Source organism: Candidozyma auris, chromosome 1 (assembly GCF_003013715.1).
Source record: "Candidozyma auris chromosome 1, complete sequence".
NCBI classification, from domain to species: Eukaryota; Fungi; Ascomycota; class Pichiomycetes; order Serinales; family Metschnikowiaceae; genus Candidozyma; species Candidozyma auris.
This window is the reverse complement of record NC_072812.1, coordinates 822562-849106: the sequence shown is the minus strand read 5'-3', so window position 1 is coordinate 849106 and position 26545 is coordinate 822562. Positions and strand designations below refer to the sequence as shown.

At 45.5% G+C, this 26545-nt stretch overlaps 13 protein-coding genes across 13 annotated transcripts; 5 read left to right on the top strand and 8 right to left on the bottom strand. All coding sequences in view use genetic code 12, as the record gives it.

Moving 5' to 3' along the window:
* Nucleotides 1–13: 13 nt before the first annotated feature.
* Nucleotides 14–1684, bottom strand: MNN2 (Mnn2p; the record flags this gene model as incomplete). Its single annotated transcript, XM_029034617.1, has 1 exon — nt 14–1684. The coding sequence occupies one exon, from the start codon at nt 1682–1684 to the stop codon at nt 14–16; it is 1671 nt and encodes a 556-aa protein (XP_028889859.1).
* A 632-nt stretch (nt 1685–2316) lies between these two features.
* On the top strand, nt 2317–3318 carry CJI96_0000391 (shikimate dehydrogenase family protein; the record flags this gene model as incomplete). The annotated part of the gene is made up of 1 exon (XM_029034616.1): nt 2317–3318. The coding sequence occupies one exon, from the start codon at nt 2317–2319 to the stop codon at nt 3316–3318; it is 1002 nt and encodes a 333-aa protein (XP_028889858.1).
* A 401-nt stretch (nt 3319–3719) lies between these two features.
* On the top strand, nt 3720–5639 carry CJI96_0000390 (uncharacterized protein; the record flags this gene model as incomplete). The annotated part of the gene is made up of 1 exon (XM_029034615.2): nt 3720–5639. The coding sequence occupies one exon, from the start codon at nt 3720–3722 to the stop codon at nt 5637–5639; it is 1920 nt and encodes a 639-aa protein (XP_028889857.2).
* Nucleotides 5640–5703: 64 nt separating this feature from the next.
* ASR1 (Asr1p) lies at nt 5704–7029 on the bottom strand (the record flags this gene model as incomplete). The annotated part of the gene is made up of 1 exon (XM_029034614.2): nt 5704–7029. One exon carries the CDS (start codon nt 7027–7029, stop codon nt 5704–5706), a length of 1326 nt encoding a protein of 441 aa, XP_028889856.2.
* A 1124-nt stretch (nt 7030–8153) lies between these two features.
* SSU81 (osmosensor SHO1) lies at nt 8154–9038 on the bottom strand (the record flags this gene model as incomplete). Its single annotated transcript, XM_029034613.1, has 1 exon — nt 8154–9038. One exon carries the CDS (start codon nt 9036–9038, stop codon nt 8154–8156), a length of 885 nt encoding a protein of 294 aa, XP_028889855.1.
* Nucleotides 9039–10903: 1865 nt separating this feature from the next.
* CJI96_0000387 (alternative oxidase) lies at nt 10904–11905 on the top strand (the record flags this gene model as incomplete). Its single annotated transcript, XM_029034612.1, has 1 exon — nt 10904–11905. The coding sequence occupies one exon, from the start codon at nt 10904–10906 to the stop codon at nt 11903–11905; it is 1002 nt and encodes a 333-aa protein (XP_028889854.1).
* A 67-nt stretch (nt 11906–11972) lies between these two features.
* CJI96_0000386 (aspartate/glutamate transporter) lies at nt 11973–13364 on the bottom strand (the record flags this gene model as incomplete). Its single annotated transcript, XM_029034611.2, has 1 exon — nt 11973–13364. One exon carries the CDS (start codon nt 13362–13364, stop codon nt 11973–11975), a length of 1392 nt encoding a protein of 463 aa, XP_028889853.2.
* A 423-nt stretch (nt 13365–13787) lies between these two features.
* On the bottom strand, nt 13788–15013 carry CJI96_0000385 (phosphatidylinositol-binding protein; the record flags this gene model as incomplete). Its single annotated transcript, XM_029034610.2, has 2 exons — nt 13788–14575; nt 14980–15013. 2 exons carry the CDS (start codon nt 15011–15013, stop codon nt 13788–13790), a joined length of 822 nt encoding a protein of 273 aa, XP_028889852.1.
* Nucleotides 15014–16093: 1080 nt separating this feature from the next.
* Nucleotides 16094–17344, bottom strand: CJI96_0000384 (methionine aminopeptidase; the record flags this gene model as incomplete). Its single annotated transcript, XM_029034609.2, has 1 exon — nt 16094–17344. One exon carries the CDS (start codon nt 17342–17344, stop codon nt 16094–16096), a length of 1251 nt encoding a protein of 416 aa, XP_028889851.2.
* A 324-nt stretch (nt 17345–17668) lies between these two features.
* Nucleotides 17669–18943, bottom strand: CJI96_0000383 (uncharacterized protein; the record flags this gene model as incomplete). Its single annotated transcript, XM_029034608.2, has 1 exon — nt 17669–18943. The coding sequence occupies one exon, from the start codon at nt 18941–18943 to the stop codon at nt 17669–17671; it is 1275 nt and encodes a 424-aa protein (XP_028889850.2).
* A 1477-nt stretch (nt 18944–20420) lies between these two features.
* ALG11 (alpha-1,2-mannosyltransferase ALG11) lies at nt 20421–22220 on the top strand (the record flags this gene model as incomplete). The annotated part of the gene is made up of 1 exon (XM_029034607.1): nt 20421–22220. The coding sequence occupies one exon, from the start codon at nt 20421–20423 to the stop codon at nt 22218–22220; it is 1800 nt and encodes a 599-aa protein (XP_028889849.1).
* A 357-nt stretch (nt 22221–22577) lies between these two features.
* Nucleotides 22578–25286, top strand: SEC27 (coatomer subunit beta'; the record flags this gene model as incomplete). The annotated part of the gene is made up of 1 exon (XM_029034606.2): nt 22578–25286. One exon carries the CDS (start codon nt 22578–22580, stop codon nt 25284–25286), a length of 2709 nt encoding a protein of 902 aa, XP_028889848.2.
* Nucleotides 25287–25354: 68 nt separating this feature from the next.
* Nucleotides 25355–26371, bottom strand: CJI96_0000380 (uncharacterized protein; the record flags this gene model as incomplete). Its single annotated transcript, XM_029034605.2, has 1 exon — nt 25355–26371. One exon carries the CDS (start codon nt 26369–26371, stop codon nt 25355–25357), a length of 1017 nt encoding a protein of 338 aa, XP_028889847.2.
* Nucleotides 26372–26545: the final 174 nt, after the last annotated feature.

Below are 26545 nucleotides of genomic sequence, written 5' to 3'. Positions count from 1 at the left end.
TCTATGCTAGTGTCTATTCAGGTTTAAGTGTGTCGGGATACTGGGTAGTTTGTTGAAGCCACTTTAAATGGGGGACGTAAACCTCTTCACATCTCTTCTTGTTGACTTCTCGATCATTATTGATGTATTCCAAAAAGTTTCCCATATATTCCTCTCTCTGATCAAGTGGGATATTATCCTCCTTCTCTTTCTCAAGCCATATATCCTCGCATAGAGCTTCCGTAAATGCTGTGAGAAGACGCAAGTCCAAGTCGTACCCGATATTCTCGTACGTTCCCTTATACATGCGAATATGCTCACCCAGTGTTTTGTAGATGAGGTCATTATTATTGTACATCCAATCTGTCCAATGCTTCGGGTAAGAGCAGTGGCTGAAAATAAGTGGAGCAGGCTTATCGTCATCTTTCGCAGTTATAGGGTCATAATGCCCTAGAGCCTTTGACTCAAACTTACTTGTGTCTTCGCTGTGGTATCCTACCCACATGAACTGTTTTTGAGTTTGGAACCATGGCTCCTGCATCACCGTTGCAGCTGCAATGAAAGTCTCTTTATCACCCTCTCCGGCGCCACCCTGAGTGAGCAAAGGATAGTAGAAGTTTGGTCCATAAACATTATAGTAGAGTGCTAGAAGGAGGGTTCTGACATGAGATGTCTTGTTGACAAGCATGACGCCTGCCTCGGAAGTTGGATTTGGAAGAGTGTTCTCAAAATCGTGGAAATTTGAATCTTTAAATGTATAATCTTTAAGATCTCTAAGGCCCTCGCCCTTCTTTTCAGCCTGAGCACGGTCGTATTGCGAGTATCTAACCTTCTTCTCAGGGACATGCAAACCAGCAATTTCATAGTATTTTGGATTTGTGGTCCTAGACCAATAGTCTGGCCAGATGAGAAGACCCTTTTCCTTGTAAAGATCCGATGTCAATAAATACTCCACGTTCTTGAGAGGATATAGGTCCGAATCGAGGTAAATCACATTCTCGAACAGAGATGCCATGATCGCCAACATCTTGTATTGATAACCTGACAAGTTGAACTTGAGGCTGAGATACTCTAGTAGACTCAGATCAAGCATGTTGCATCTCGCATTGTACTTGGGCATGATTTCGTTGCAGAATCTTGCATCTAAATCACTCTTTGTTGGAATAAACACCTCGACGGGCAAGGTTGATCCTGTCATCCTAATTTGCTTCACCACAAGGTACGCGAGCCAGGAGTACTTGCCACCTCCGATCAAAACATAGCCAGCAGAATTTCTATAAGACTCCCACTTGTCTGACTTTGGAGTGAGCTCGCCAAAAGTCGCCACCCCCACGGTATCAAGGAGATGTGGCATGTGCTCATTTACAAATCCATGGTGGGACTCCTTGAGTTTCTGGAACGTCTCATCCTTGATGTTTAGGATTCCCTCAAGATACTCTTTCGAGTAGAGAAACTCTCGATCTTTGCTCGGTGCATCATGGACTTTTTCGTTAATATAGTTGCCCTTCAAGCGGTCGCCGTGTACAGCGTACTTCTCTAGGCCATCAAAGAATGCCTTAATTGGAATGATACCCTTTCTGCCATTCTGAAAGAAATCATACGGATTGTACGGCAGATATGTGAGCTGGTGGGCAAGAAATACAAGCACGAATGCCACAAGGGCGATCTTCACGATTACCAGCTTTTTTGTTAGAAGGTGTTTCATGGGACGGGCTTCGTGGGTCAATAAATAAGAGAGATTTTTTGATTAAGCGAGATAGAGGAAACGCTCCTAGATTCGCGCCAACTGGAAATGGGCGAGCGAGTTGGAGAGACCTTGCAAAAAAATAACACACAAAAATAGTCTCCACCGCGCAATCCTCACAATAGCCTGGGTGCAAAATAATAAGAATACGAGCATCTCATCTGTACAGAAGAGGGATGATACACCTCAGTAGCGAGGAAGATCGAGCCAAAAGTGGCCAGAAGAGATTCACTTAGGAGAAACGAGGGTTTTACTCATTTCCGTTTTCTCTTACAAGACCCGCCAATCATGGTCATCTCAAACGGATTTGGGCGGGAGGAGAGCCCACATTTCTTTGTGTCTTAGTGGTGGAGAAGGTGGCTCCCCCTCTGACCCTTCCCCCACGTACGGAGCTTCAGTGCCCTTTAAAGTATACGGAATACACTGGATGACGCCTCTCAGGGTGCTATTATCGGGATTATACGTCTCTTCTCCAAATCCTGTCTGTACGACTTGACGTTCTGGGGTGTTTCCACCCTTTCGCTTGGTATGCCCCCTAGGTATAAAGCGGACCCCACGATTCCCATTTCAGCATCAGCAGTAAATTTCGGAATATGTCATTTTCAATTGTTCAAGACGATCTCGAGGTGTTAAGAAAAAAGGACTTCCTCATTTACCTTTTTGGTGAAGGTATCACCCATTCCAAGGCGCCATTGATGCAGAATTACCTATTCAAAAAATTGGGTTGTGACGGGTTTGTATACGAGTGCTTGGATTCTTATGGTTTGGAGGAATTCGTGAAACTCATCAAGTCTAACAAGAATGCTACCTCGTGGAAAGATGTCAATTACATCGGTTCCGCCGTCACGATGCCATACAAGGTAGCTATAATTCCTCACTTGGATGAGATTGACGAAAATGCACGCTCCGTTGGAGCTGTTAATACCATTTATGTGAGGTTCAAGAACGGCAAGGCAATCAACATTGGTACAAACACAGACACTGTGGGTATTAGGGACGCCTTCTTGTTTAACACTCCAGTGGCCGCTGCTAATGCCAAAGGCAAGCCCGGCTTGGTATATGGTGGAGGAGGTGCCTCCCGTTCGGCTGTCTATGCTTTGAAGGAATATCTCGGATGTTCGAAGATTTATATGGTGAACAGGTATGCCTCTGAGGTGAATCAAATTCAGGAAGAAATGGCTGCGAATGGGTTCACTGGTGAAATTATCCACGTTGCAACACCAGAACAAGCCAAGGAAATGGAATCTCCATACCTTTTAGTTTTGGCTGTGCCGGACTTTCCTTCTGTTTCCGACGAGGAAATCTTGGCCCGGGCAACGTTGGATGTCTTTATCAACCAGGAGGAGAAAGGTGCAGTCATTGAGATGTGTTACCATCCAACACAAATCACTAGACTTTACAAGGCCTTCCATGCCGCAGGTTGGGACGTGATTGGTGGTATCGAACCTATGATTTACCAAGGTTTTGCCCAGCAGGTATTGTGGACTGGATATGCGTTAGATGAGATGCCAACCAAAGAGGTTGTCGATTATGTGCGTGAAACTATCGAGGAGCCTTGTTTGAGGCATGATATCGTCGATGCTACCAAGCTTTAAACGATTCAAATAAATAAGCTTGTGATATAATTGCGTTAGTCGTGACTGCGAACTCTGTTTGATATCTACAGCCAGATCACAAGCATACACAATTTTATACAAATAAGCAAGCAAACATTTCGTCTAGCAGAATGTAGATTTCTAGGGATACCGGAAACTTACTGTTTTCGAATGTTCTTTTGAAATAGAACCCTTTTGGGTTTTGTCCATCTCAATCGCACAAGTCCGAGCTTAGTAACCTCTCCTACATAGACCTTGAGCAACTGGTGGGGGAAGGTCGTTATATAACTACTTAACGACTGGGGCATTTTCCTTCTAGTCAATTGAAGTCGACGACAAGTGTTCTGCTCTTTGCAAAGTCTCTTCAAGGCCAACCTAACTAGCTCATCTTCCTCGCTGTTATGATAGCCGCACTCAAGTTCAGAAACAACTATTGCAGGAGATTCATGTCGACTTTCGCTAGATTACCCAAGAGATCGTCCTTGCCCAAGGCTCTTGATCCTGATAACGCTATCAAGACCGAGGATATAGCTGCAGAAAACGAAAAGAATGTCATAAGGCAACCCAGAATTCTTCACGAGGGCGCTTTCTCTTGGTCTATCCCCGAAGAACGCAAAGAATACAAGTTCATCACGGCAAGCAAACCAGCACTCCATGATTTAGGCTTACCAGATAACGAGGAACAGGATCCAGAATTCAGGAAAATTGTGAGTGGTGAGTTCTATCACGACTTGTCTTTCAGGAAGAAAGACTTTCCGTTCCCATACGCTCAAGCGTACGCTGGATGGCAATTCGGACAGTTTGCTGGACAGTTGGGTGATGGAAGGGTGCATAACTTGTTTGAAATCCCTAAACCAAAGGATAATAAGCTGCCTTCAACAAAGTTCAACAGGAAGGAGTATGAAGTGCAGCTAAAGGGATCTGGGAAGACTCCATACTCTCGGTTTGCCGATGGCAAAGCTGTCATCCGCTCTTCTATTCGTGAATACATCATCTCAGAGCATTTGAACCAGATTGGGATCCCTACAACCAGAGCATTATCTCTCACTTACCTCCCGCAAACGCTAGCTCAAAGGTACGCCGCGGAGAGGTGTGCCATAGTATCGAGGTTTGCGGAGTCGTGGATCAGATTGGGTACTTTCGATTTGTATAGATGGAGGTTCGATATGTTTGGTCTTCGGAAATTGGCTGACTATGTCATTGAAGAGCTTTTCACGATAGAGGAGGGCGGGAAAATGGTCGAGTTCCCCTTTTTGGAACAGACACTCGAAGCCAATCCGGCCTTCAAGAATGACATTCAAAAGGGTCTTAAAACTTTGACAAAGTATGATAAGATGTACTTCGAGATCATTGTGCGTAATGCCATGACCACGTCCATGTGGCAATGCTACGGCTTCCTTAATGGTGTTTTGAATACCGATAACACATCAGTGATTGGCCTTTCGATGGACTTTGGACCATTTAGCATAATGGATAGATATGATCCAGAGTACACACCCAATTCGGAGGATCATCAGGGTCGGTATAACTACGCCAATACACCTACAGCCATTTGGTGGAATCTTACTAGATTGGGCGAAAACTTGGCACAACTCATTGGTGCTGGAACTGAGCTTGTTGACAACCCCCAATTCAAGGCCAATCAATTTCAGAAAGGCTGGGAGGACAAAGTTGTGAAGAGAGCGTCAAAAGTCATCGAGATTGGAGGAGAAATGTACATGTACGCTTTCACGAAGAAGTATGTTGAGACCTTTTTCAATAGACTTGGCTTGCTGCACAAGCTCATAGACATCCAGGACCCTGAGAAACAAAATGCTGATTTATTGGCGCCCATGTTAGATGTTCTCAAGAAGGTGAGATGCGACTATAACAAATTCTTCGTTCAATTGCAAGAGGCCAGAGTCGAGTCCGCTGACTTCAATATTGATGACTTCGCTCAGTCAGTTTTGCTAAAAGAAGTCAGTGAGCACGAGCATTACCCCAGGGACGAATTAGCTCAGGAAGTAAAAAAATGGGTACAAAAATACCAAGGGTATGTCTCGAAGACTTTGGAAAAAGAGGGCTTTGAAAGATATGATAGAAGCTCGAGATATAATCCGTTATTCTTACCCAGAAACTGGATTCTAGCCGAAGTTATCGAAAGAGCTGAAGAATCAAAGTGTGAGGATGTTGCCTTGTTGAAGAAGCTTGAAAAGATGGCTTTCAATCCATTCGACCCAAGCAAATGGGGTAGTGAATTGAAGGATTACGAGCAAAGGTGGATGTTGCAAAGTGATGTTGGAGAAGACAAGTCTATGCTACAATGCAGCTGTGCCAGTTAAGAAGAATACGGGTCCATAGTTAATACAACAATAAGATTTGATTCTGAGGTTATAGTACAATTGACTAAGACTTGTTAAGAGACTTGATAGCGTCGTCGTAACCCTTGTGGAAGGCCTCTTTAGCCTTCTCCTGGACCTTGGGGTCCAACTTGGAGATCTTGGAGTCTAACGAAGCGTCACCCGTAGTGAAACCAGCACCAGTGCTGGAAGCACCGTGTGTGCCCGAGGTACCATGTGATCCAGAAGTACCGTGGGAACCAGAGGAGGCGCCGTAGCCAGCACCGGCACCAGTAGCGCCACCAACGGCACCACCAACGCCAGAGCCAGTAGCGTTTGCATCAGTAGCACCATGACCGTGGTTTCCAGTAGCACCATACTTGTCAGCACCGCCAGTGGAGTCGTAACCAGATGTAGTAGCCGAGCCTTCTCTGATGCCACCTGGAGCGCCCTGGGACTTAGCACCAGAGGCAGTGTCGTATCCGTGAGATGGATGGCTAGAGCCGTAGGCATCAGAACCGTGGGTCCTTGGACCGGAGCCAGACTGGTGAGCAGAAGACTCCTTGCCAGAACCGTAATGAGAAGCACCGTAACCGGCACCAGCAGCAGCTACACCAGCACCACCGGCAGCAAGACCAGCCTTGTCGCCAGAGCTGTAAGCGTTGGAAGCATCTTTTCCGGAAGAGATGGCGTCCTTACCGTAGTTCTGACTCTGTCCGTGGGAAGCACCGTGACCAGAGGTTCCAGAAGTGCCAGAGGCACCCTGCTGGTGGCCCTCGTAACCTCTACCAGAAGTAGAGCCGGCGCCAGTCTCGTAAGTGTTACCACCGGCACCAGAGGAGCCGTAACCCTGGGATCCGGAGGCGCCGTGGCCTGTAGAAGAGCCATAGGATTCTTTGCCAGCTCCAGAAGAGCCGTAAGCGCCAGCTCCAGAAGAGCCATAGGCATCAGAGCCAGTAGCAGAAGTGCCAGAACCAGAACCCGAGCCAGAAGCACCGTAGGCAGCAGTGCCAGCTCCGGCAGCGCCAGCACCAGCGGCTCCAGCACCAGCGGCGGTGCCAGCACCCGAGCCAGAGGAACCGTGTGCACCCGAAGCGCCAGTGCCAGATGCACCGTGAGCACCAGAGGCACCAGAAGTACCAGAGGCACCCTGGCCAGAAAACTTGCTGCCGATACCGCCCTCAGTACCAGACAAGTTCTCTCTGCCCACGTACTTGCCGCCAGCCTTGTCGGCGTCGTTAGCATACTTGATAGCATCTTCCTTGCTAATGTTACCCTTGGCAACCTCACTCGAGAGGTTGTCCTTGCCGATAGCCTTACCGGCGGCCTTGTCAGCCTGGTCGAGTTCCTTGTTGCCCGAGATCTTGGAGGTGATTTTGTCAGCCAAGCCCATTGTTATTGATGTCAATTGATAAAAGAAAAATTGTTTAACAACTGCTACGAAGTGGAACCATCGTGGTTCTTATATAGGTGACCGACGCAAGAGTTGTGCTCTTTTTTTTGCACCCAAAGTTGCGGTCGCAGGGTACCCCTTGCTGCGGAAAAAGAATTTATGGCGTACTCCTCGAAACGGTCCTTTCAGGCGCCATAATTGCTTCCACTGTTGCTACGCATAATGACCGCAGAAGACGTCTTTTGCATCCATCGGTCGATCGTCAATTGTCAGTGAAGAATCTCTTTAAAAGCCTCAATTGGTCATTGGCAATGCGCCTCCATTAGGCAATGCCTCACTGAGCATTTCAGCTCTCACTATTTGGAAGCCCTGTTGGTGGCCATGTTCAGTACTTGCTCATTGCCATCTACATGTAGTTTGCAGCCAATGGGCCAATCGAGAGCCCACATGATCGCGAGCGCTTTGTCGCACCCTACGTCACAAAAAAATCTTGACTGGTGTGGCTGGAGTCATTTTCAGCAATGTTGTCGCTTCTTCTCGTCGCTGTATATCGTTCTTGGGATTGACGAATGCTCGATTACACTATGGTGGGGTCCTTGCTATTGGAGTGCGGCTTGCTGGACCTTGCACGCACAGTGATGAGGCGAATGTCAGCTATCCTCCTGAAAAATGCAGGATCCAGGCACTTGTCTTTGCTGCTGAACTCTAAGTCGAGGAAAGCTGGAGGGGTTATTGTGGAAGGCTGGAGGGGTTTCTGTGGGAACGAGAAAGGACGGAAATTCGGCCCATGCCACGTTGCTTCACTTGCGCAAGCTGACGGGTACACAACACACTCCGTTTACGTTTAGCCACACTACAAGTGCGACTCTACCACCAACTGCACTAGGCTTCATGGGAGGACAACATCTAGCTACAAATTCGTCTTCTGCTAATTGTGCTGGTGTTACATTGCCATATATACGAGCACCCATTATTGTCTTCAATAGTTTCGTAAACCGTGCCAAACATTCATCGAACAGTTTCGATGCGTTGCGCTTTTGGTGTGGTAAAACTAGTGTTACATGTCCCTGCGCGTATCCCGTGTGTTATTGTCACAAATAAGTATTCGAAAATGCCCTAGCTCTCTAGTCTAGAAGCTTGACGTAGTTGGATGGACATATGCCAACCTGGCCGTTGGACCTTCTGGCCTGCCACCACTTGCCGTCGATGTCATCGACTTCCAAAATCTCATCCTTAACGAAAGAAATCTCGTTAATGTCCTCTGGATTGGCGTCGTAGCTATACAATGCCTGTGCTTTGTATCTGAATACGCCAGCCGGCATACCAAAAGCGTTGGCATCCAGCAGGTTGTAGACTGTGTTCCTCGTTGAGTTTCTGACAGAGCCGTGTGTATTGGAGTTGGGAACGTTGGAGTTGGAAAAGTTTTCCAAGCCATTAAGTTGCAGCGACGACATGTAGGCAGACTTGGTATTGGTATTCTGTGAGTGTCTTTCGTCGTTGGTCTGGTGAGGGTTAGAGGTGCTTCGAGGCACAGCAAACTCGTCTTCCTTATACTCGCCAGCTGGAAGCAGGCCATGGAAACCGTTGTTTCTGACAGAAAACGAGTCGATAAACTGGTTGGTAGGCGATTCTGGATGGCCGCCAAAGTACAAGATCCAGAGAATGTTGAGCATGGACAACAAAATACATCCAGCGGCACAACATAAGTTACCGGACGAGTTGGAGTTGTAGATCAAGTTGTTAGTGGAGTTAGTAGTGTACAAAAATGCCACGGACAAGAACCCTACAAGGGTGAACTTGTATAGTTCGATCGTGTTGTAGACGTAAAGAACAAAGATCGTGATGATCAACACGATCTGGTAGACGAGTCCCCACCATGTGAACCTTGGAAAAGACGACTGTGTCGAGGCAGCGCCACCTGCGATAGCGACGATCCACGAAATGACCCCAAAACTTACTGTCGCTATAGCAAAAGGGTCACCAACGAAGTTGGATATCTTAAATCCCATTTTAACGACGGTGTGATATATTTAGGGGGTTAAAGTAATCAAGTGCGAAAGATTCGGTGAAAGATGGTATTCTTGCGAAGTGGTATCAATGAGTATGCCGAATTCAGCGAAAGGAGGTTAAGCAAGACTATTTTCTGTTTGTTTGATTTTTTTAAAAAAGAACTCAAGATCCAAAAGCTTGTTTTGTACTTGTTTTGACCTAGGTTGGTGAGGGAAAAAAGGATTCGAAAAAAAAATCCCCCATTTACCACCGTCTCAGAGTAAATACGGATCAGAGCGCGATTCGCCCTGGTGCAGGAGACAACGCTTCCTACAACCTTGGGTCTAGAAGTTGGTTCGAGCGCGGTCAATGAGGCACCTAAACAAAGGCACCTCCCCAGAATCGAATGGAATGGGTGCAACAAACAATGCTGGTGGGCATTTGTAAGGCATGCTTTAGTATTAGCTGAGAATAGTGGGGCTCGATTTGTTAGTGTCTAAGATCTGGGGTATGCCGGGGAAGTTTAGGCGAATAGGCGTAGTCGAAGAAAGGAAGTGCAGAGTATTTGTGGGCGAGATTGATGTAGCTCCTAGGCATGAAAGAGGTGATGTGATGTTGTATAGAGATTCTTTCGGTGGGCACATTTCTCGCATTCTGAGAGGGAAAACGGCTGCAAATGAGATGTGCGTGGTGGATGTGAGAGGCACTAACAAGGTAGTTGGGATGGGGATTAGTTTGTATGGAAAGAGGGAAAGATTTTCCTTCTGTATTCTTTCTTCTTGAGAAAGCCATTGGTGCATGCAATAGACATTCAAACCATTAGTAGACCAATTGCCCTGCTCTTTATCAATTCTTTCTTGTTCACACATGTAAGTAACCTTCAGGTTAAACTAGAGATCTCACATTCGCATTCTACGGGAGTGCAACAAAAAAAATACAGAAAGGGTAGAAGGACCACCACGCAATACTTGAGATTGTTCAAATACAAAGACAGCCAATCCAGCAGAAGCAGATAAACCAAACGCTTAATTTTGGACTATCACTTGGAGAAGATTTCACATACCCACTTTCTTTGCCACCCGTCTTTTTCCTGGCCTAGTGGACTTTTTTTAGTGTTACTTGCCGCACAAGCATGACCCTCTACGGTGGTCCCGTACAGAATTTGCTCAGACCAACTCTTTAACCCGAATATTGCCGTGACACCTCAGGCGATCCTTTTGATTCATGATCAACGTTGCTGACCGTGGAGATTTTTCACCGTTAGCCGTTGCGGTGCATCTTTTTTTTTAATTCTCAGATACACCTCAAGCAAACCCTTTAGCTGCAAACTTGAGACCCACCTCGCGTAGGTAATATAAGAACTGGCTTTGACATCGAAAGAAGCGAATGTACAGCACAAAAGCAGAGTAAGAACTGCTATAGTTACCGACGTTAAAAACGTGGTCGGCTGCACTGCTTACTTGCACAAATTCGATCAGAGCCCTCGTATTTTGCATGCTGACCAATCGCTAGGCGCTCATTTTTTTGCATAACGTACTCGTTCTTCCGACATCATCCACTGCTCCAGGTCCTTAGGAATTCACCATATCTGGGTTAGTTTTGGTTGTTATTTCTTCATTCAATCTGATGCTCCCTCCTTCATTGCAGTCTATTGAGTTTGTTCACTGATTTCTGATAGCCTGCTTTCTCTGGAGCTCTGAGCTGTCCCTGAGTCGCAGCCAAGCGGCTTACACTGTACACGCTTGGTGTACCCTGGTCAGTCCCAAGTTTCTCCGTGGCTGCGAAAAGGAAAGCCTCACCTCTGGGGCTTGTCTATAAATGTGGGGCGAATTCAAGGAAATTTCATCTAGACAATTCCCATTTCAACAAAGAAATCTAAACAGATATGCTATCCATCAATAAGCCAATTGTATCCAAGTTAGGATTGTCCGGGCTTGCAAGCGTGTCGCTCCGCCCAAATGCTTTTGCTCGTACCCTAAAGATCAAGACAGAGCTCCTCGAGAACAACGATAGACGCAAGCACAACGACACAAAATTCATCTCACATCCCATGTTTCCTCACCCAGAATGGACAAATGAAGAAGTGGAGATGGTGACTCCTACTCATCGTGTTCCAAAGAGTACCATGGACAAGGCTGCACTCCGTGCTATTACCCTGGTTCGTACACTTTTCGACATTGCAACCGGCTACAAAAAGCCCAAAACACCCGAAGAAATTGCCCATCGTTTTGAAGGCACCAGATGGGAGATGAACGAAAACAAATGGCTCACTCGTATCATTTTCTTGGAATCTGTTGCAGGTGTCCCTGGTATGACTGCTGCTTTTATTCGCCATTTGCACTCTTTGCGCTTACTCAAGAGAGACAAGGCATGGATTGAAACCTTGTTAGACGAAGCCTACAATGAGAGAATGCATCTTCTTACATTCATCAAGATCGGTAAACCTTCGTGGTTTACGAGATTCTTCATATATATGGGCCAAGGTGTGTTCTGCAACATGTTCTTCTTCATGTACTTGCTTTATCCTCGTTTCTGCCACCGCTTCGTGGGTTATTTGGAGGAGGAAGCTGTTAGCACATACACACATCTTATCAACGACTTAAAGGCCGGAAAGTTACCAAAGTTTGATGATGTTGAGGTTCCTGAGGTTGCCCAACAATACTGGACAGAGCTCAACGAGAAATCAACATTTTTAGATTTGGTAGAGAGAGTCAGAGCTGATGAATCGAAACATAGAGAGGTCAATCATACGTTGGCCAACGTCGATCAGAAGAATGACAGAAACCCATACGCGTTGAAGATCGAGGGCACCGACAAGCCACAACCCGAGAAGGGTTTGAAATCCAAGCACCCAGAAGGCTGGGAGAAAGAAGATTTGATTCTCTAATGGTTTTATGTATTCACATGTATATATGGCAATTTTTTCTAACGATCATAACAATGACTCAAGACATTTAATGTGTAGCACCAAGGAAGATGGTGACGAAAAGACAGACGATCATCACAAGGACACCCCAAACACTTAAGGCGAAGCCTCCATATCTGCAGAACAATTCTAGGTTAGTCAATTGAGTTGCACCATTGAGCGGTTTGATCAACATGAAGCCAAACAATCCTGGCAAGATGAATGAAATAGAGGTTGAACCAGTCGAACCAACAATTGCAAGAACATGCGCCAAAGAAGTAACCGAGATCGCAACCAAATATGCCAAGACCACAATACCGGTCGTGATGATGTAGAATTGTCTAGTAGTAAGCTTCACCACAATTGGGTCATGACCTTCAGTATCCTGAGCTCCCTCCATTGGTGTCGTTGATACAAATGATTCTTCTACCATGGATTCAGCATCTGACTGGATTGGCGTATAGCCATCAGTTGATACTTGAAACTGGCGCATCTTGTGTGATTGAACACCGTGCTTCAAAAAGTAGCGAATGTGGTTGATTGAGCCACGACATGGGTGGCATTGTAGTGGGAAAGATAACGAGACCATCACGACAATACAAAGTCTTCCGATAAGAGAAGGGACCGAGTCTTTAGGATACATGGTGATGATATTAGCATCCACTTTGTTTCCAAACGTCAAGTAGCCAATTATGCCAACCACCAAATACGAAGCACAAGCTATGGTGATGGCGTTACGAATAATCATATTGGCCTGACGAGTCTGAGAACCGGACTTCTCTGTAGGTTCCAACTCATTAATAATAGCAAACATGTTCTGGTGGCATGTATAGGCAAAGACGAAAATTGGGAATGAAGAGAGGGTCTTAGTCCACAGTTTAGGTCCAACAACGTCGATGCTTCTAGGAGGAAGGTCATCCACTATGTAGTGCTCAATAACGAGACAAATCAAGTATACCACGGAGAAAAGCGCAACCACAGAAGTATACTTGAGGGAGTCGAGCTTTTTGAGATACGAGAGTGGAGCCACCATGAGCACCATGAATATGGTAATCCACAAGTTACGTTCCATGAACCACGAGTCCGGTGAGAACCTGAGCAGCTCCATAATTTTAGGCATCAAATCACCAATAACAACCAAGTACGAGACTCCCACACCAAAACACTTTATGGCAATGGCCCCGTCAAACACCACTGATAGCTGAGGGTATGTCAACTGGCACAAGCTGAAGTAAGATACAGCCTCTCGTTGTTGTGTATACTTCGCTACCTTATTTTGAAGATAAAGACCAAACGCAGATGTAAGGGACGACCATGCTATTAGGAAGGAGCCAAATATGATACCGTTGCATTTGAGGCCAAAAGGCATGGCCAAAATACCAGCACCAATGATGGTGTTGAGAAGGTTGATGGAACCCGATTTTATTGTCGCACGGCCCATGGTAGCGAAAGTATGCTATATTGATGACAAAGAGGAACCCAAAGTGAGCTGGTTTGTTTTAAACGACAGCAATGTGGAAACAAGAAGGTGTTGATTGCTTGTACTTGCAGTAAGTCAGCCAAGTGAGGGAACCGTCATTTTGCGCGGTGATAACGCTCGCTATATGATGACCCCCAAACAGGAAACGATCGGGTCGCCTAAAGAGCTGCAAAACTACGAAGTACATATGTAGACCAAACAAGAGTATATTGATTGGATAAAATAATACATCACCCAGAGAAAGGTGAAAGAGAAAGCATGATTGTTGGTTTAGATATCATCCGCGTAAAAAAGCTTAGGGTATCGTAAAATTTGTTCCTTAAACAGATGGCATCAATTAGGTTCCCTAAGTGAGCACAGCTTTTCTTTTTCTTACTCTGCTGCTCACAAAACGTACCAACCCAACAAAATGGCAACGATTACCAAGATTGCAGCAAATGGGAGAGAAACACCGCTCACAGTGTCCTCAGTAGCAGAACCAGTTTGAGAGTTGGTTGAGGCGGCAGCAGCCTTCTCGTTGGAGTCCAACTTCTCTGACAAGTTATTGATCTTCTCGTTGGAGGCCTCCAATTCCTTTTGCTGTGCCTCGTCAGCGCCAGCACTGCCCACAGATGGGAACGCCTCTTTTGTAGTGTCAGCGCCGGAGTTGACGGCAGAAGAATCGAGTGTTCTATCGACAGTATCGTTAGCGTTGGCACCAGCGCCAGCGCCCACACCAGCAGCGGCACCTGCGGCACCTGCGGCACCTGCACCAGCGGCACCAAAGCCAGCAGACGAGGTGGCATTGGCAAAAGTCGTGTCGTTTGCCTGGGTCTCATTGGACTCGTCCTCGTCAATGACAAAGTTGACTCTCAATTTCTTTTGTAGCAACTGGTCACGGAACTTGCTCTCCAAAGCGCTCCACTGTTCGCTAACCTTGGATGGGTCTGTCAAGTCGGGGCATGGCAAAGACACAATCAAGAACTTGTCCTTGCATTTGTAATCCTTGGGCAAGGGCTGGGTGAAGCCCTGCAAGATGAGTGAGATTTTGATCGACTCACCCGGGCCAATAATGCTGGCATTAGGTCTAACACAGTACAACTTTGGCGCAGTGGTTTTCACCTTGAAAGCCAAGGGTTGCGATGAAGAGTTGGTCAAGTGCAAATACTCTGTGGAGGGCTCAGTAAAGTTACCTGTAAGTTAGTACACATTTGAGAGATAAAAATGCCAAGTCGAGATGTAGACGCCAGGCTCTATTGATGATTGAGGTAGTGGCAAGGTATGGAAAAAGGATATTTGAGTGTAGGTTTGATTGACGTATCATTCGTGATTGATTGGCCATGGAAAGTGGGGACGCAGTGGCGATCAATGTGTGGATCCAGCATACGTGGCAAATTGGTAGCGAACGGCGAGGGATAGAATCAATTCACACATCAAATGGACTCAATTGCTTGGGCTGAATTCCCCTTTTGTATGGTGTGTTTTGATGGTGGATGTTGACACATAAACAGATTGTGGGCAAAGCGGGTAACCAGTCATGAGCATTGTCGACTGGGACACTGGGGAAGAAGCTTAGATAAGCGACGTATAAACATACCTCTGTAAGTCAAGACGTTTGGGGAGACCTCCATGATGGCAGATTTGGTAGAATTGTTTTGTGGTGGGAGAAAGAAAAAAAAAAAAAATACAAGAGGGAGGAAGGAAAAAAAGGAGAGGTGAGCGAAAATTCCTGATAGTAGCAAAACATAAGCAGGACAGTTTTCAAGTGCGGTGACAAGCAAGAGAGGGAAAGGCGGAGGGAACGCTCAAAACAAGAATGTGATACGAAGGTGAAGATGAGAGTGTGAAAATTTGGTTTAGAGAATGAATTGGTTGGAAGAAAGTTGTCGTTTGTTTTTTTTATATATAATTTTTTTTTTTTTATCTTGTTTGTTATTGCTGTACTTAGCTTGCACTTTGCCAGTCTTGCAAGTTTACCGGGCCCAGCGATTGCGAACACCCGGCCGCTGTGAAAATGGGCGAGCAAGCGTGGAAACGGCTGTCACATGGAGCGAGTCGTCTGAGCCACCGGCCAGAGAAAAAGACAAAAGAGAATATTGTGGAGAGAAAAACTTAATCAAAAATTGGAGGGAAAAGAATAGATTCGAAAAATCAATAGGGAAATGAAAATTGCCAAAGCAGGGGTTTTGTGAAAACTCTATTACGGCCATACGGTGAGGATTGAGGATTCTTCGTGCTGGCGGCAACAAGAGCACTGGGCATGAGGCGCGAAAGAATCTATAGGCTGCAGCAGTGGGCAAGGTGAGGCACAAGACAGTTGAGGGCTTCTACTGACAGCCGGATGTTTGATGGGACTTTCCAGTACCATTTTCTCTGCTCTTGATTTTTTTTTCCTTAGATTTTTTTGTTCCGTATTCTGCTCGCAAGACTTATGGCCAGTGGTTAACACCCTTCTACGGAGAGCCTGCACTTCAACACTAAAGATACTGCTATACTGCTGCCTCAAAGCTACTGTGGCAGCTGCTGGTTGCAAATTCATAGACTTCTTAGACGGAGCCTTTTTATCTTTTGCACCACTCAGTAAGCACCACGGCCTCAAATCATCTACTAACATTTCTCGCAAGGACGTTTATTCTCTTTTTGACTCCTTTGGAAACCTGCACTTTACAAGCTCTATATAAGCGTATTTCCAATCTCCGAGTCCATCTGCTTTAGTAGTCATCACCTCTCGACACAACCTCTTTCTTATGTGGATGGAGCAAGATCGTGTGCTCAAACTGCGCCGTGTAGCTGCCCAGAGTGTCCACCAATGGTGGGTAGTCCTCGACAATTCCAGCACGCACCAATTGGTTGAGGGCAAGAAGATACTTGTCCTCGCCAGCTCTCTCCAAATATCTACGGCACCATGGTAACGTACCAAAGGTTTCCCTAATGGTGTTTTGAAGTTGTCTGGCTCTTTCAGATGGCGCTTTGACGTCCACCCCTTGGTTCAAGGCGTAGTGCGAGCACTCCCCTTGGCCAATGACGTAACCTTTCCCGGTGGTACCGAAAGTCTCAATGGCAAAAGTTTCGCTTTCCTCCATCTTGGTCATGTCGCCGTTAGCAACGATCGGAACGGTTTTACCCGAGTGGATTGTGTAGTCACCGATATTGTGTCCGTTCAAGTTTCTAATACACTTGATAGGATAGGTCTTGCCCTTGAGCTCCATCTCGTAACTTTCCATCACCTCTTCAACGGCAGCTCCAATATCGTTCAATCTCACGTCAATACCCGCCTCCTTAACACCAGTGTTAGTTGCTGCCTTGACAGCTTCCAAGAGAGGGTCGTACTTCTCATCAAATGTTAAGGTGAACGCGGAATCTACAATGCGTCCATTGACGTGAACTCCAATATCCACCTTCATGACATCCTCATACTTCAAGACAACCTTATCGCCCAGGTTAGGGGTGTAGTGAGCTGCGACGTGGTTGAGAGACAAGCCTGTAGGAAAACCGATACCTTGGTTCTTGGGATGGTCATTACCCACATACTGTCTCACAGAATTTTCAATTAAATCAGCAATTTCGAGCATAGTCATCCCTGGCTTGATATTCTGCTGCGCTTTGGCACGCACTCTTCTATGAATCTCGGCACCCTTTCTGAAATCCTGCCAACGGTTGTTTTGTTGTCTGTCCAAATACCTCTTCTCTTCGTCAGTAGTTCTGTAACTGTTTACTTCTAGTGGGTATTCCATCCATTGGCCCTCCGGGTATACTCCATCAGGATAGGAGGAGGCAATATTTGTGAGCTTCTTCTTCTTCTTTTTGTTCTTCTTCTTTTTCTTAGACGTGCCGCCGGCTTCATTATTGTCGTCGTCCTCTGCCTCATCATTGGATGCCACAGTGTCAATTTTTAAGTCTGAAACTTTATCAGCAACAGGTTGGACATCTGTCGGAGTGGCTTTTTCTTGTTCCGCTGTCATAGTGTCTTAAAGTGTTTCGACTGCTATAGCTACGCTTCATGAGGGTCATCGACGTATGTTAGTCACGTGCAACCACCAGAGTATTTTGCAGCCATTACAACAAAAGCGAAATCCCATTAACGAAGAGGACTTAAGCAAAAAGAAAACAACAACTTTTACGAAAATAGTATATGATTAGCTATTTCTTGTAATTATCTGATTAAACCGGTAGACTTGCTTCTATTTCGACTTGAGAGCGCAGTCATCGTGCTGAATGAGAAGTTGAAAACGTAACGAGAGATGACGGAATTACCGTGAAGAATTGTGTGCCAAGGGATGGCCAGCCTATTCCTTGGAAGATTCGGGGTTTGGCTGAGAGCCAAACAAGCCAACTTTGTCAAAGTTGATCATCTTGCCGTCAACGCGAGTCTTTTGATGCATTAGTCCCACAAAGTCAGGCGTTCGAAGCAAGTTCCTATTTGCCAGTTGGTTCGGTTGCCCTGTTTGTGCACCGCCTGGTGAAGGTGTGAAGAAGTTGACATAATCTCCCATATTAAATCCAGCAGGAGTTAGAGCCAAGCCAGCAGAAGGGAGTGCACTACCAGGCACTCCAGCACCCCCCGAGAGTCCCAATGATGGGGTTAATCTGTTCTGAGGAGTCTTTGCAGTTGAATGAAGTGGCCTCTTTGGCGTAAGGGGCGGTGGTGGTGAAATGAACAGAGCACCATTGGACGAAGGTTTCGCCATGAGAAAGTTGTGGTTTGCCGAGCCGTTTGGTGCTGTAGAAGCTCTTGGAGTATTAGAGTAGGCAGGTTTGGCAGGCGAGGGAGACGTAGCCAAGTACATAAGAAGATCGGCGCCTTCGTCATCGTTGTATACCGAGGCGCGTCTTGATTGTGTGGGAGTCTTAAGAAGAGAGGACTGAGACTGCGCAGATGAGAGCAGCTTCTTCGGTAACGTCGGCGTAGTTTTTGGATTCGACTGGGAGCTTGACTGAGTGTTCCCCTTCAGTGGATTGGCCGTAAGCACAGGCGAAGGATTGAGCGACTTTGAAGACGTGTCCCCAGGAGTCTCCGGCCCGCCATTGATTTCCTTCAACACCATTTGTGGAGGACCACTCTTGATAGCAGCACCACTAGTGGCTCTTCTTCTCTTAAGTGGTGAGTCATTGAGCTCATCTTCGTTTATTGTACTTGTTGAAGCTTTCCTTGAAGCCTTGTTGGGCAGACTAGCCAAAAACATCGATGGCTTCGTCAGTGTGGGCAGTCTGCCGTCTGGAGACACCAAGCTGGGGGACAGCGTAGTGTTTGGAGAGTGCTGCGAGACCATTTGGCGTTTCCACATGTAATAACTCTTCAAAGGGCTCGACTTGGGCAACGACGTCTGAGACACTGGAGATTCCGGAGGCTGCACCTTCGAAGACGCGTGGGAGGACATCAGCTGTTTGGCTGTGACAGAGGCCTTGGAGAGCTTTTGCTTCAACTCCTTGGCAATCTTCTCCAACTCATCTTTCTTCAATTGGGGCTTGGTGCTCCGCTGGGGAGTGTGGGTCTGGGTCTTTCCAGTGGACATATCTGATTCTGGTGAGTTCACTTTCTTGGAGTCCTTGAGGGTGCTCATGAACAGTGGGGAGGCAAAAGTTATTGCCCGTAAGGTGTAGGTGGATGGTCTACTTCAAAAAAGGGGCCACTTGATGGAAAAGATGGAAAGATGGCAAGGTACGGAAAAAGTGTTCTCTTCTTGTCTAATGGAGCTCCGTTAAGATATAAAAGGAAGAAAGCCTTAGGTTCTGGAAACAGCAACCAAAGAAAACGACTTGACTTAGAAAGGAGAGGATAGCGGAAAAGGATAATGGAAGAAGCGAAATGGCTTAATCGTGCACCCAAAGGGATGGTACGCGTGGAAAGGACAGAAAATGAGAAGAAAATAAGTGCACTAGTGCACCAAAAGATGCGCCAGGGCTTTCACCGAACAAGTAATTACTCGCAGCAACCCTACCGAAACAAGGAGGTGAATGAATAAAGAAACGTAGTCTATCAATGGTATTAAAATGCCTGAGAGATTCTTCCGCTTTTTCTGGAAGAGAACAGAAGTTTCGAAAACATTAATTGTTGGCCAGTTGGGTCCTCCGGACTACAGTGGTATGTGGCTCCTCGTATGGTTGCTTAAGCACGCCCCAATTACCGATCTACAGAAGCCCCCACTGAGGCGATCAGTATTTATGTTCCCTTCCACAACACTTACACCTAGAGAGGGCAAAATAGATCTAAGTTGAAAACAAGATGGACTCATCTTCATCTTTTGTGGCTTCTTTGTGCAAATTTGTGCATACTTTTTTTTTGCCACTGTTTTTGTCTATCATATCCTTTCTGCTTGTGTGCTGGCGTGCCCTAATTGAGCGGTTTATTACACGCGTAGAAAGATTGTCTCAGGCGGGAAGAATCGCACCCTATTCTTTTCTTTTTTTTACCATTGCGGAAGGAACGCGATAGACACTTTGGATGCGAAACCGCCAATACATGCCTCGAAGGAAGGAGTGGGTCTCGAACATCAGAAAATGTACGATTTTTGAATATTTTGAGACAGACTATTCGCAGGTACAAAATCTTCCATGTGTCTCAAATCGTGTGGTTATGTTGTTATGGCTCGATCGTTATATAAGGGGACTATCCAGTGTTATAGGCACAAAGATGTAGTAGACGGCACGCCAGTTTCTAGTAAGAGCTCTTTGAACAAAAAGGGCCAGACCTGAGTTATCTGGCCTCCAATGATATCACAAACATGCTGCTTTCTTCCCTTGATGGGCCGTTTCTTTTAATTTGCAATTACGCTGGGTGCGTCGTCTGAACGCGGATCTCATCGAGTACCACGGTATCCTCATCCCTCATTTTCGATGATGATTATTTTCTACTGTCTTGCGAGATGAAGAGAAGCTTGGTCTCAAAGCCCATTGTACTTTGAGTGGATTTCACTTTTACTACTGAACTTCCCCACTTGACTTCTTCTGCCCTTCGGTGAATCCCGTGTCACGTGTGAGATTCACTATCACTTACTCCGAACCACCTTCTCTTTCGCTCCCACAACTACCACTGATCATATGTTTCTTCTCGTGATCGGGGCTTTCACGGCCTTTTTTCTCTATAAGGTCGCTGAAGGTGCCTTGCCCCAGCTTTTTCTTGTTCCCCCACAGCATTGGCAGGACAAGATCAACAGAGTAATTGGGAGCGCAAAGCCCGTCTACTTGAAAGTTGGACTAAAAAGGTCGTCTTTTAGAAAGCGTCTTGTGGGTGCAAGTTTCCACCCATCCTTCTATACGAATTTTGTGGAGAATAAAATAATCTTGCTGCCAATTGATATCCAGAATAGGGATACATTTACGGAGAACCTCACAAGACGAGACCCCAAAGACCCGAGGAGATGCAGGCTATACGGATTTTTCCATCCATATGCCAACAACGGAGGCGGCGGTGAAAAAGTCTTATGGCAAGCGGTTCACGCCACCTTGGCACAAAATGAACGCAATATCGCCATCATCTATACAACCAATGTTGAAGCCCTGCCAAAGGATATCTTGCACAAAGTGGGATTGAAGTTTGATATCAAAGAATTGGACTCCAAGAGGGTGGTTTTCGTATACTTACGCAAGTTCAGTAAGTGGATTGATGCAGACGGCTGGAAACACTTCACACTAATCGGGCAGCTATTGGGTTCAATGCTCTTGGCTTTAGAAGCCCTATTTGAATTGACTCCCGACGTATGGGTCGATACTATGGGTTTGCCTGGTAGCTATTTGCCTGTGAGCATTATTGTCAAGATCCCAATCATTGCCTACGTCCATTATCCCGTGATTCAACTAGATATGTTCAACAAGCTTAAGTTTCAAAAGTTAGCTGACTTGACAAAACTCGAACCAAGTCTCGCTGACTTGATCTCTGTTCTCAAGTTCGGTTATTGGACAGCATTGTATTATTTTTACACATACTTGGGTTCATGTGTTGATATTACGTTAGCCAATGGTACATGGACCTATAACCATCTTAAGGCGATCTGGAGTCTGAATGCTTATTTGGGTAAGGTTGTTGAGATCTTGTACCCACCATGTGCAACTGAGACCTTAGTTAAGAGTGCATCGTTTGAAGCACCAAGAGAGAACAAACTTTTGTACATTGCCCAATTTAGACCTGAGAAACGTCACGACTTGGTTCTAGAAGAGTTTGCCGAGTTCTTGAAAGAAGCCCGCACTGCAAAATTACCACTCGAGAAGATCCCTTCAATCGTCTTTTTAGGATCTTGTCGTACACCAGAGGACTCTGGGACCCTAAAGAAGCTACGTACACAAGTCACGATGCTCAAATTGACAGAGTATGTGGAGTTTGTCGTTGATTGTTCTTTTGATGAGGTGAAAGAACAGCTCAAGAGATGTAAATTTGGTCTCAATGCTATGTGGAATGAACATTTTGGCATCGGGGTAGTGGAGTACGTGAGTTGTGGGGTCGTTCCCATTGTGCATGCATCTGCTGGTCCTCTTTTGGACATCTGTACTACGAGCGAGCCAAGTTTGACATGGGAGAATGATTTTGGATTCTTCTTCAAAAGTCTGCGAGATCCAGACTTCCATGGAATCAGGGTAGATAATAATCTTGCTTTTACAGTGAGAGGGGAAAGAGCACTCTACCCACCCTTGCATCAGCTTTTGAACAAGATATACATTGAGGATCCGGAAATTGCTCTGAATGACTCCTTAGCATTCAAAAGAATGAATGGAAGCTCCCTCATGTTGGAAAAGTTCTCTAACCTGATTTTCGACAAGAAATGGATGGAACACTTGACGGTTGCGGAACTGTTGGAAGAGACATTTCGACTTGAGAAGCGTGGCAAGGTTGAGGCGGTTTACTAAAGATCATTGACTCAATTATCACACCAAGGAGTCAAGAGTCTACACGATACTTGTGCGTTCATACTGATCAGGCGAGAAAGCCAACGCGAACCAGTACTTTGCATACTATAATGATAACTGAGCACGATCCATCGATGTGAAAAAGCAATTCCGCTATTTTTTTTTCTTCCTTTTATTCTTCACGTAGCTGATTATAGTTCTGTCTTTGTAGTTAATATTCCATGTTGAAGCCAGAAGAAACCCTACCGCTTTAGCAGGTCGTGCGCGAACGGGGTAGAGTGGATCGTGTTCAAATTTCCAAACACTGAGTACAGCTTGTCAAGACTCACTCCCAGCCGATTTATTTCACCAAGGACAATGAAGTTGGAGGTGACAAAACAGTTTTCTACTCGCTCGGAAAGAGTGAAGGGAATTGATTTTCACCCCTCAGAGCCGTGGATTCTCACCACTTTGTACAATGGTAAGATCGAGATTTGGTCCTACGCAACCAACACACTTATAAAGCTGATCCAGGTGACTGACTTGCCTGTCAGAGCGGGAAAGTTTATTGCTAGGAAAAACTGGATAGTGGTTGGTTCTGATGACTTCCATGTTCGTGTTTACAACTACAACACTGGTGAAAAGATCACTCAATTCGAAGCGCACCCAGACTACATTAGAAGCATTGCTGTGCATCAGTCCTTGCCATACATTTTGACATCTTCGGATGATCTTACTATCAAATTATGGAATTGGGACAATAATTGGCGCTTGGAGCAGACCTATGAGGGCCATCAACACTACATCATGAGCGTCAACTTCAACCCCAAGGACCCAAACACTTTTGCATCTGCGTGCTTGGACAGAACCGTCAAAGTCTGGTCTTTGGGATCTCCCACTCCCAACTACACCATGGTGGCTCATGACGAGAAAGGTGTCAATTATGTGGACTATTATCCTCAGGCAGACAAGCCATATCTTATCACTGCATCCGACGATAAGACTGTCAAGGTTTGGGACTACCAGACCAAGTCTTGTGTTGCTGTCTTGGAAGGTCACTTGGCCAATGTTTCGTTCGCAATTTTCCACCCAGAATTGCCTTTGATCGTATCTGGTTCCGAGGACGGTACAGTCAGATTCTGGAACTCCAACACTTTTAAGCTTGAAAAATCAGTGAATTATGGTTTGGAAAGAGTATGGTGTGTGGGCATCTTGCAAAAGTCGAACTTGATCGCAGTTGGATGTGACTCTGGATACATTGTTGTGAAGATCGGTAACGAAGAGCCACTTTTCTCTATGGACAACAATGGTAAGCTTATTTACGCTAAAAACTCAGAAGTCTTTTCATCAGTTATTAAGCCAAACTCAACAGACGGTTTGAAGGATGGTGAGACATTACCCCTTCAACAAAAGGAATTGGGCACAGTTGAAATCTACCCGCAGACTTTGGCACACTCTCCAAATGGCAGATATGCTGCTGTCTGTGGTGATGGTGAATACCTTGTCTATACTGCCTTGGCCTGGCGTTCAAAAGCTTTTGGAAAAGCTTTGGACTTTGTCTGGAATACGCATGACTTCTCCAATGCAACCTCGTTTGCTGTCAGGGAAAGCAAATTGTCTATCAAGATCTTCAAGAATTTCCAAGAACACGTTGCAGTTGACCTTGTTTACGAAGCCGACAAGATCATCCCAGGTGCTTTGCTAGGCGTCAAGTCCACTGGTCTTTTATGCTTCTACGATTGGGAGACTGGCGCTTTGGTGAGAAGAATAAATCTTGCTCAAAACGATGTCCAGGATGTCGTTTGGTCTGACAATGGCGAGATGGTTGCTATTTTAACAACGGCTGCTGCTACAGAGACGGGTGCTGGTACAAATGCAACTAAGACCAGCAACGAAACATACTTCCTCAGCTTTGATCGTTCTGTGTATGAAGATTCATTAACTGATAATACCTATAGTCCTTCGGAGGGCGCAGAGGCCGCCTTTGATGTTCTTTATACATTGCCATCTTCAGAACAAATTTTGTCGGGTAAGTTCATTGGTGACGTATTTGTCTACAGCACAGGAACGACCAATAGACTTAACTATTTTGTTGGCGGTGAGGTCATAAACTTGAGTCATTTCGACCGCAAGTACTATGTTATCGGTTACAAAGCTTCGGATGGCAAGCTTTATTTGATCGACAAAGCTCTCAACGTGATCTCATGGTACTTGAACGCCAAGATCTTGGAATTACAGACATTAGTTATGCGTGGTGACCTCGAGCAGTATGCCAAAGCATTTATTGAGGATAATATTCCGGATGTGTCCACCATTTCACCTGAGGATTTGTCTAGTGATTACAAGGCTTACTTGACAGATTTGACGAAGACTGAACTCAATCAGCTATCTAGATTTTTTGAAAAGCTTGGTTATTTGAAGTTATCCTTCGATTTGTCTCAGGACTTCGACTCAAAATTCCAAATATCTTTATCTACCGGCGACTTGAGCAAAGCATACGAATTATTGGCGGAGAGTCAGCAGAAGAGTCCTCTGACCGCTTCAGCCAATGTCAGTAAGTGGAGAAAGTTGGGTGACTTGGCCTTGCTGAAATGGCAGGTTAAGCTTGCAGAAAACTGCTACTGGTTAGCCAAGGACTATTCATCGTTACTACTTTTGCTTTCTTCCTCTAATAATCAAATGCTGTTGGCTCGCCTAGCCGAAGAGGCTGAAGCATTGGGTAAGTATAACATCGCTTTTCAAGCTTGGTGGCTAATTGGCAGCGTCGATAGATGTCTCAATTTGTTGATTAAAACAGAACGCTATACAGAAGCTGCATTTTTTGGTCGTACATATGGTGTTGGAGCGGATAAGGTTAACGAGATTGTGGACTTGTGGAAGAAGAAGCTAGAATCAAACGGGAGGGCAAGAATCAGTGAGCGCTTGATCAAGAGTCTTTCAAATCTTAGCATTGGTGAAGCTCCTGCTCAAGACGCGTTGATTGACCTCGATGAGCAGACTGACGAGAAGTTGATTGATGCTGATGAGGAACCATCCACTCAGGAGAAGTCCGCGAATGGTCCCGCTGGCGTTGAGATCGAGGTATAGAGTACGTTGCATTAATAGGATCCCAGTATTTCTTCATAAAAATAGAAAAGTGCCATGACTTTATGAGTTTAGCTAGGACGCTTCACGTCAAAGATGACATACTTGTCAGCGATCTGGTCTCTCTTGTCCTCACAAACGAAAAATAGCTCCTGAACCTTAGGTATATCAGACTCCGTCTTATTCTCTATTGACCACTTTTGGACCGATGTAAATAATTTCTCGAGTCTCTGTCGAAGAAGACTAAGTTCGGGATCAGCTAGGTCGACTTTCGCCAATCGAATAACAAGGCTTCCAGCCTTTGCCAAGTTTTCACAACAGAACAACAAGGCAGCATCGGCCAAATCAATGCAATTCTTTTCAGGGTCAGTTAGATTCATTCTGAGCGCCGTGTTTGTGCTTGAGCGTATAAAGGGCCTGCTAAATGTGTTGTTAAAAAACCCTCTATTCTGTAAAAAAGGAGTGGTCAAGTCAGACATGACCAAGTGTGCCTGATAATCTTGAAGGCTCAATATAGATTCCAAGGTCTCGTCTTTGCTGAGTGACAAGTTCTCGAATAATGCTCTTGTTTGCTCTATGCCAGCTTCAAGAGTGAGCTCCTTCGATTCATCGTTTCCTATTTTCTCATTTAAAACGCCACTTTTAATTGCAAGATTCCTGTAAGCATGTTCCTTAAGAATTTCCAAGACGTTTCTTTGGGCCAGTTTCGAGAGCACATTGCCCTGTGTTGCAAAAGTGCCCCGTGGAGCGTTAGCTACAACAATATCCAAGCCGACTATTGTACACTTTTGATATATTTTCTCCGGCTCACAATCGTGAGTAGCCAGCAATGCATCCCTTGCATACGTCATCCAGTTACCAGGAGCGTACCCTAGGTCGACCACTCTGGAAACTTTCTTGTTGAAAAGATTGAATCGGGTATCTAGTTGAAATAATTTGCTCCGTGAGAGGTGATTTTGGTTATCGATCTTCTCTCTTCGAGTAAGCCGTGTTGATGCATATCTGTTGGCTAGTAAGCTGAACGGTCGAAGCCCACTAGGTCTCCTCCACCTGATGATACTGAAGAGCATCATACAGCTACTACACATGTTGTAGCTAAGTTAAAGCATCTAAGCAATGGCGCGCCTATACCATTTCTATCGGAGTTATACAACTTGTGTATAATTTGACTTTTCACCGAGATTGGAAAAGGATCAAGACATTTGATGTAGAATTCTTGAATAGCATTGATCTTGCTAACTAATCCATGCGTGCAATTGCAA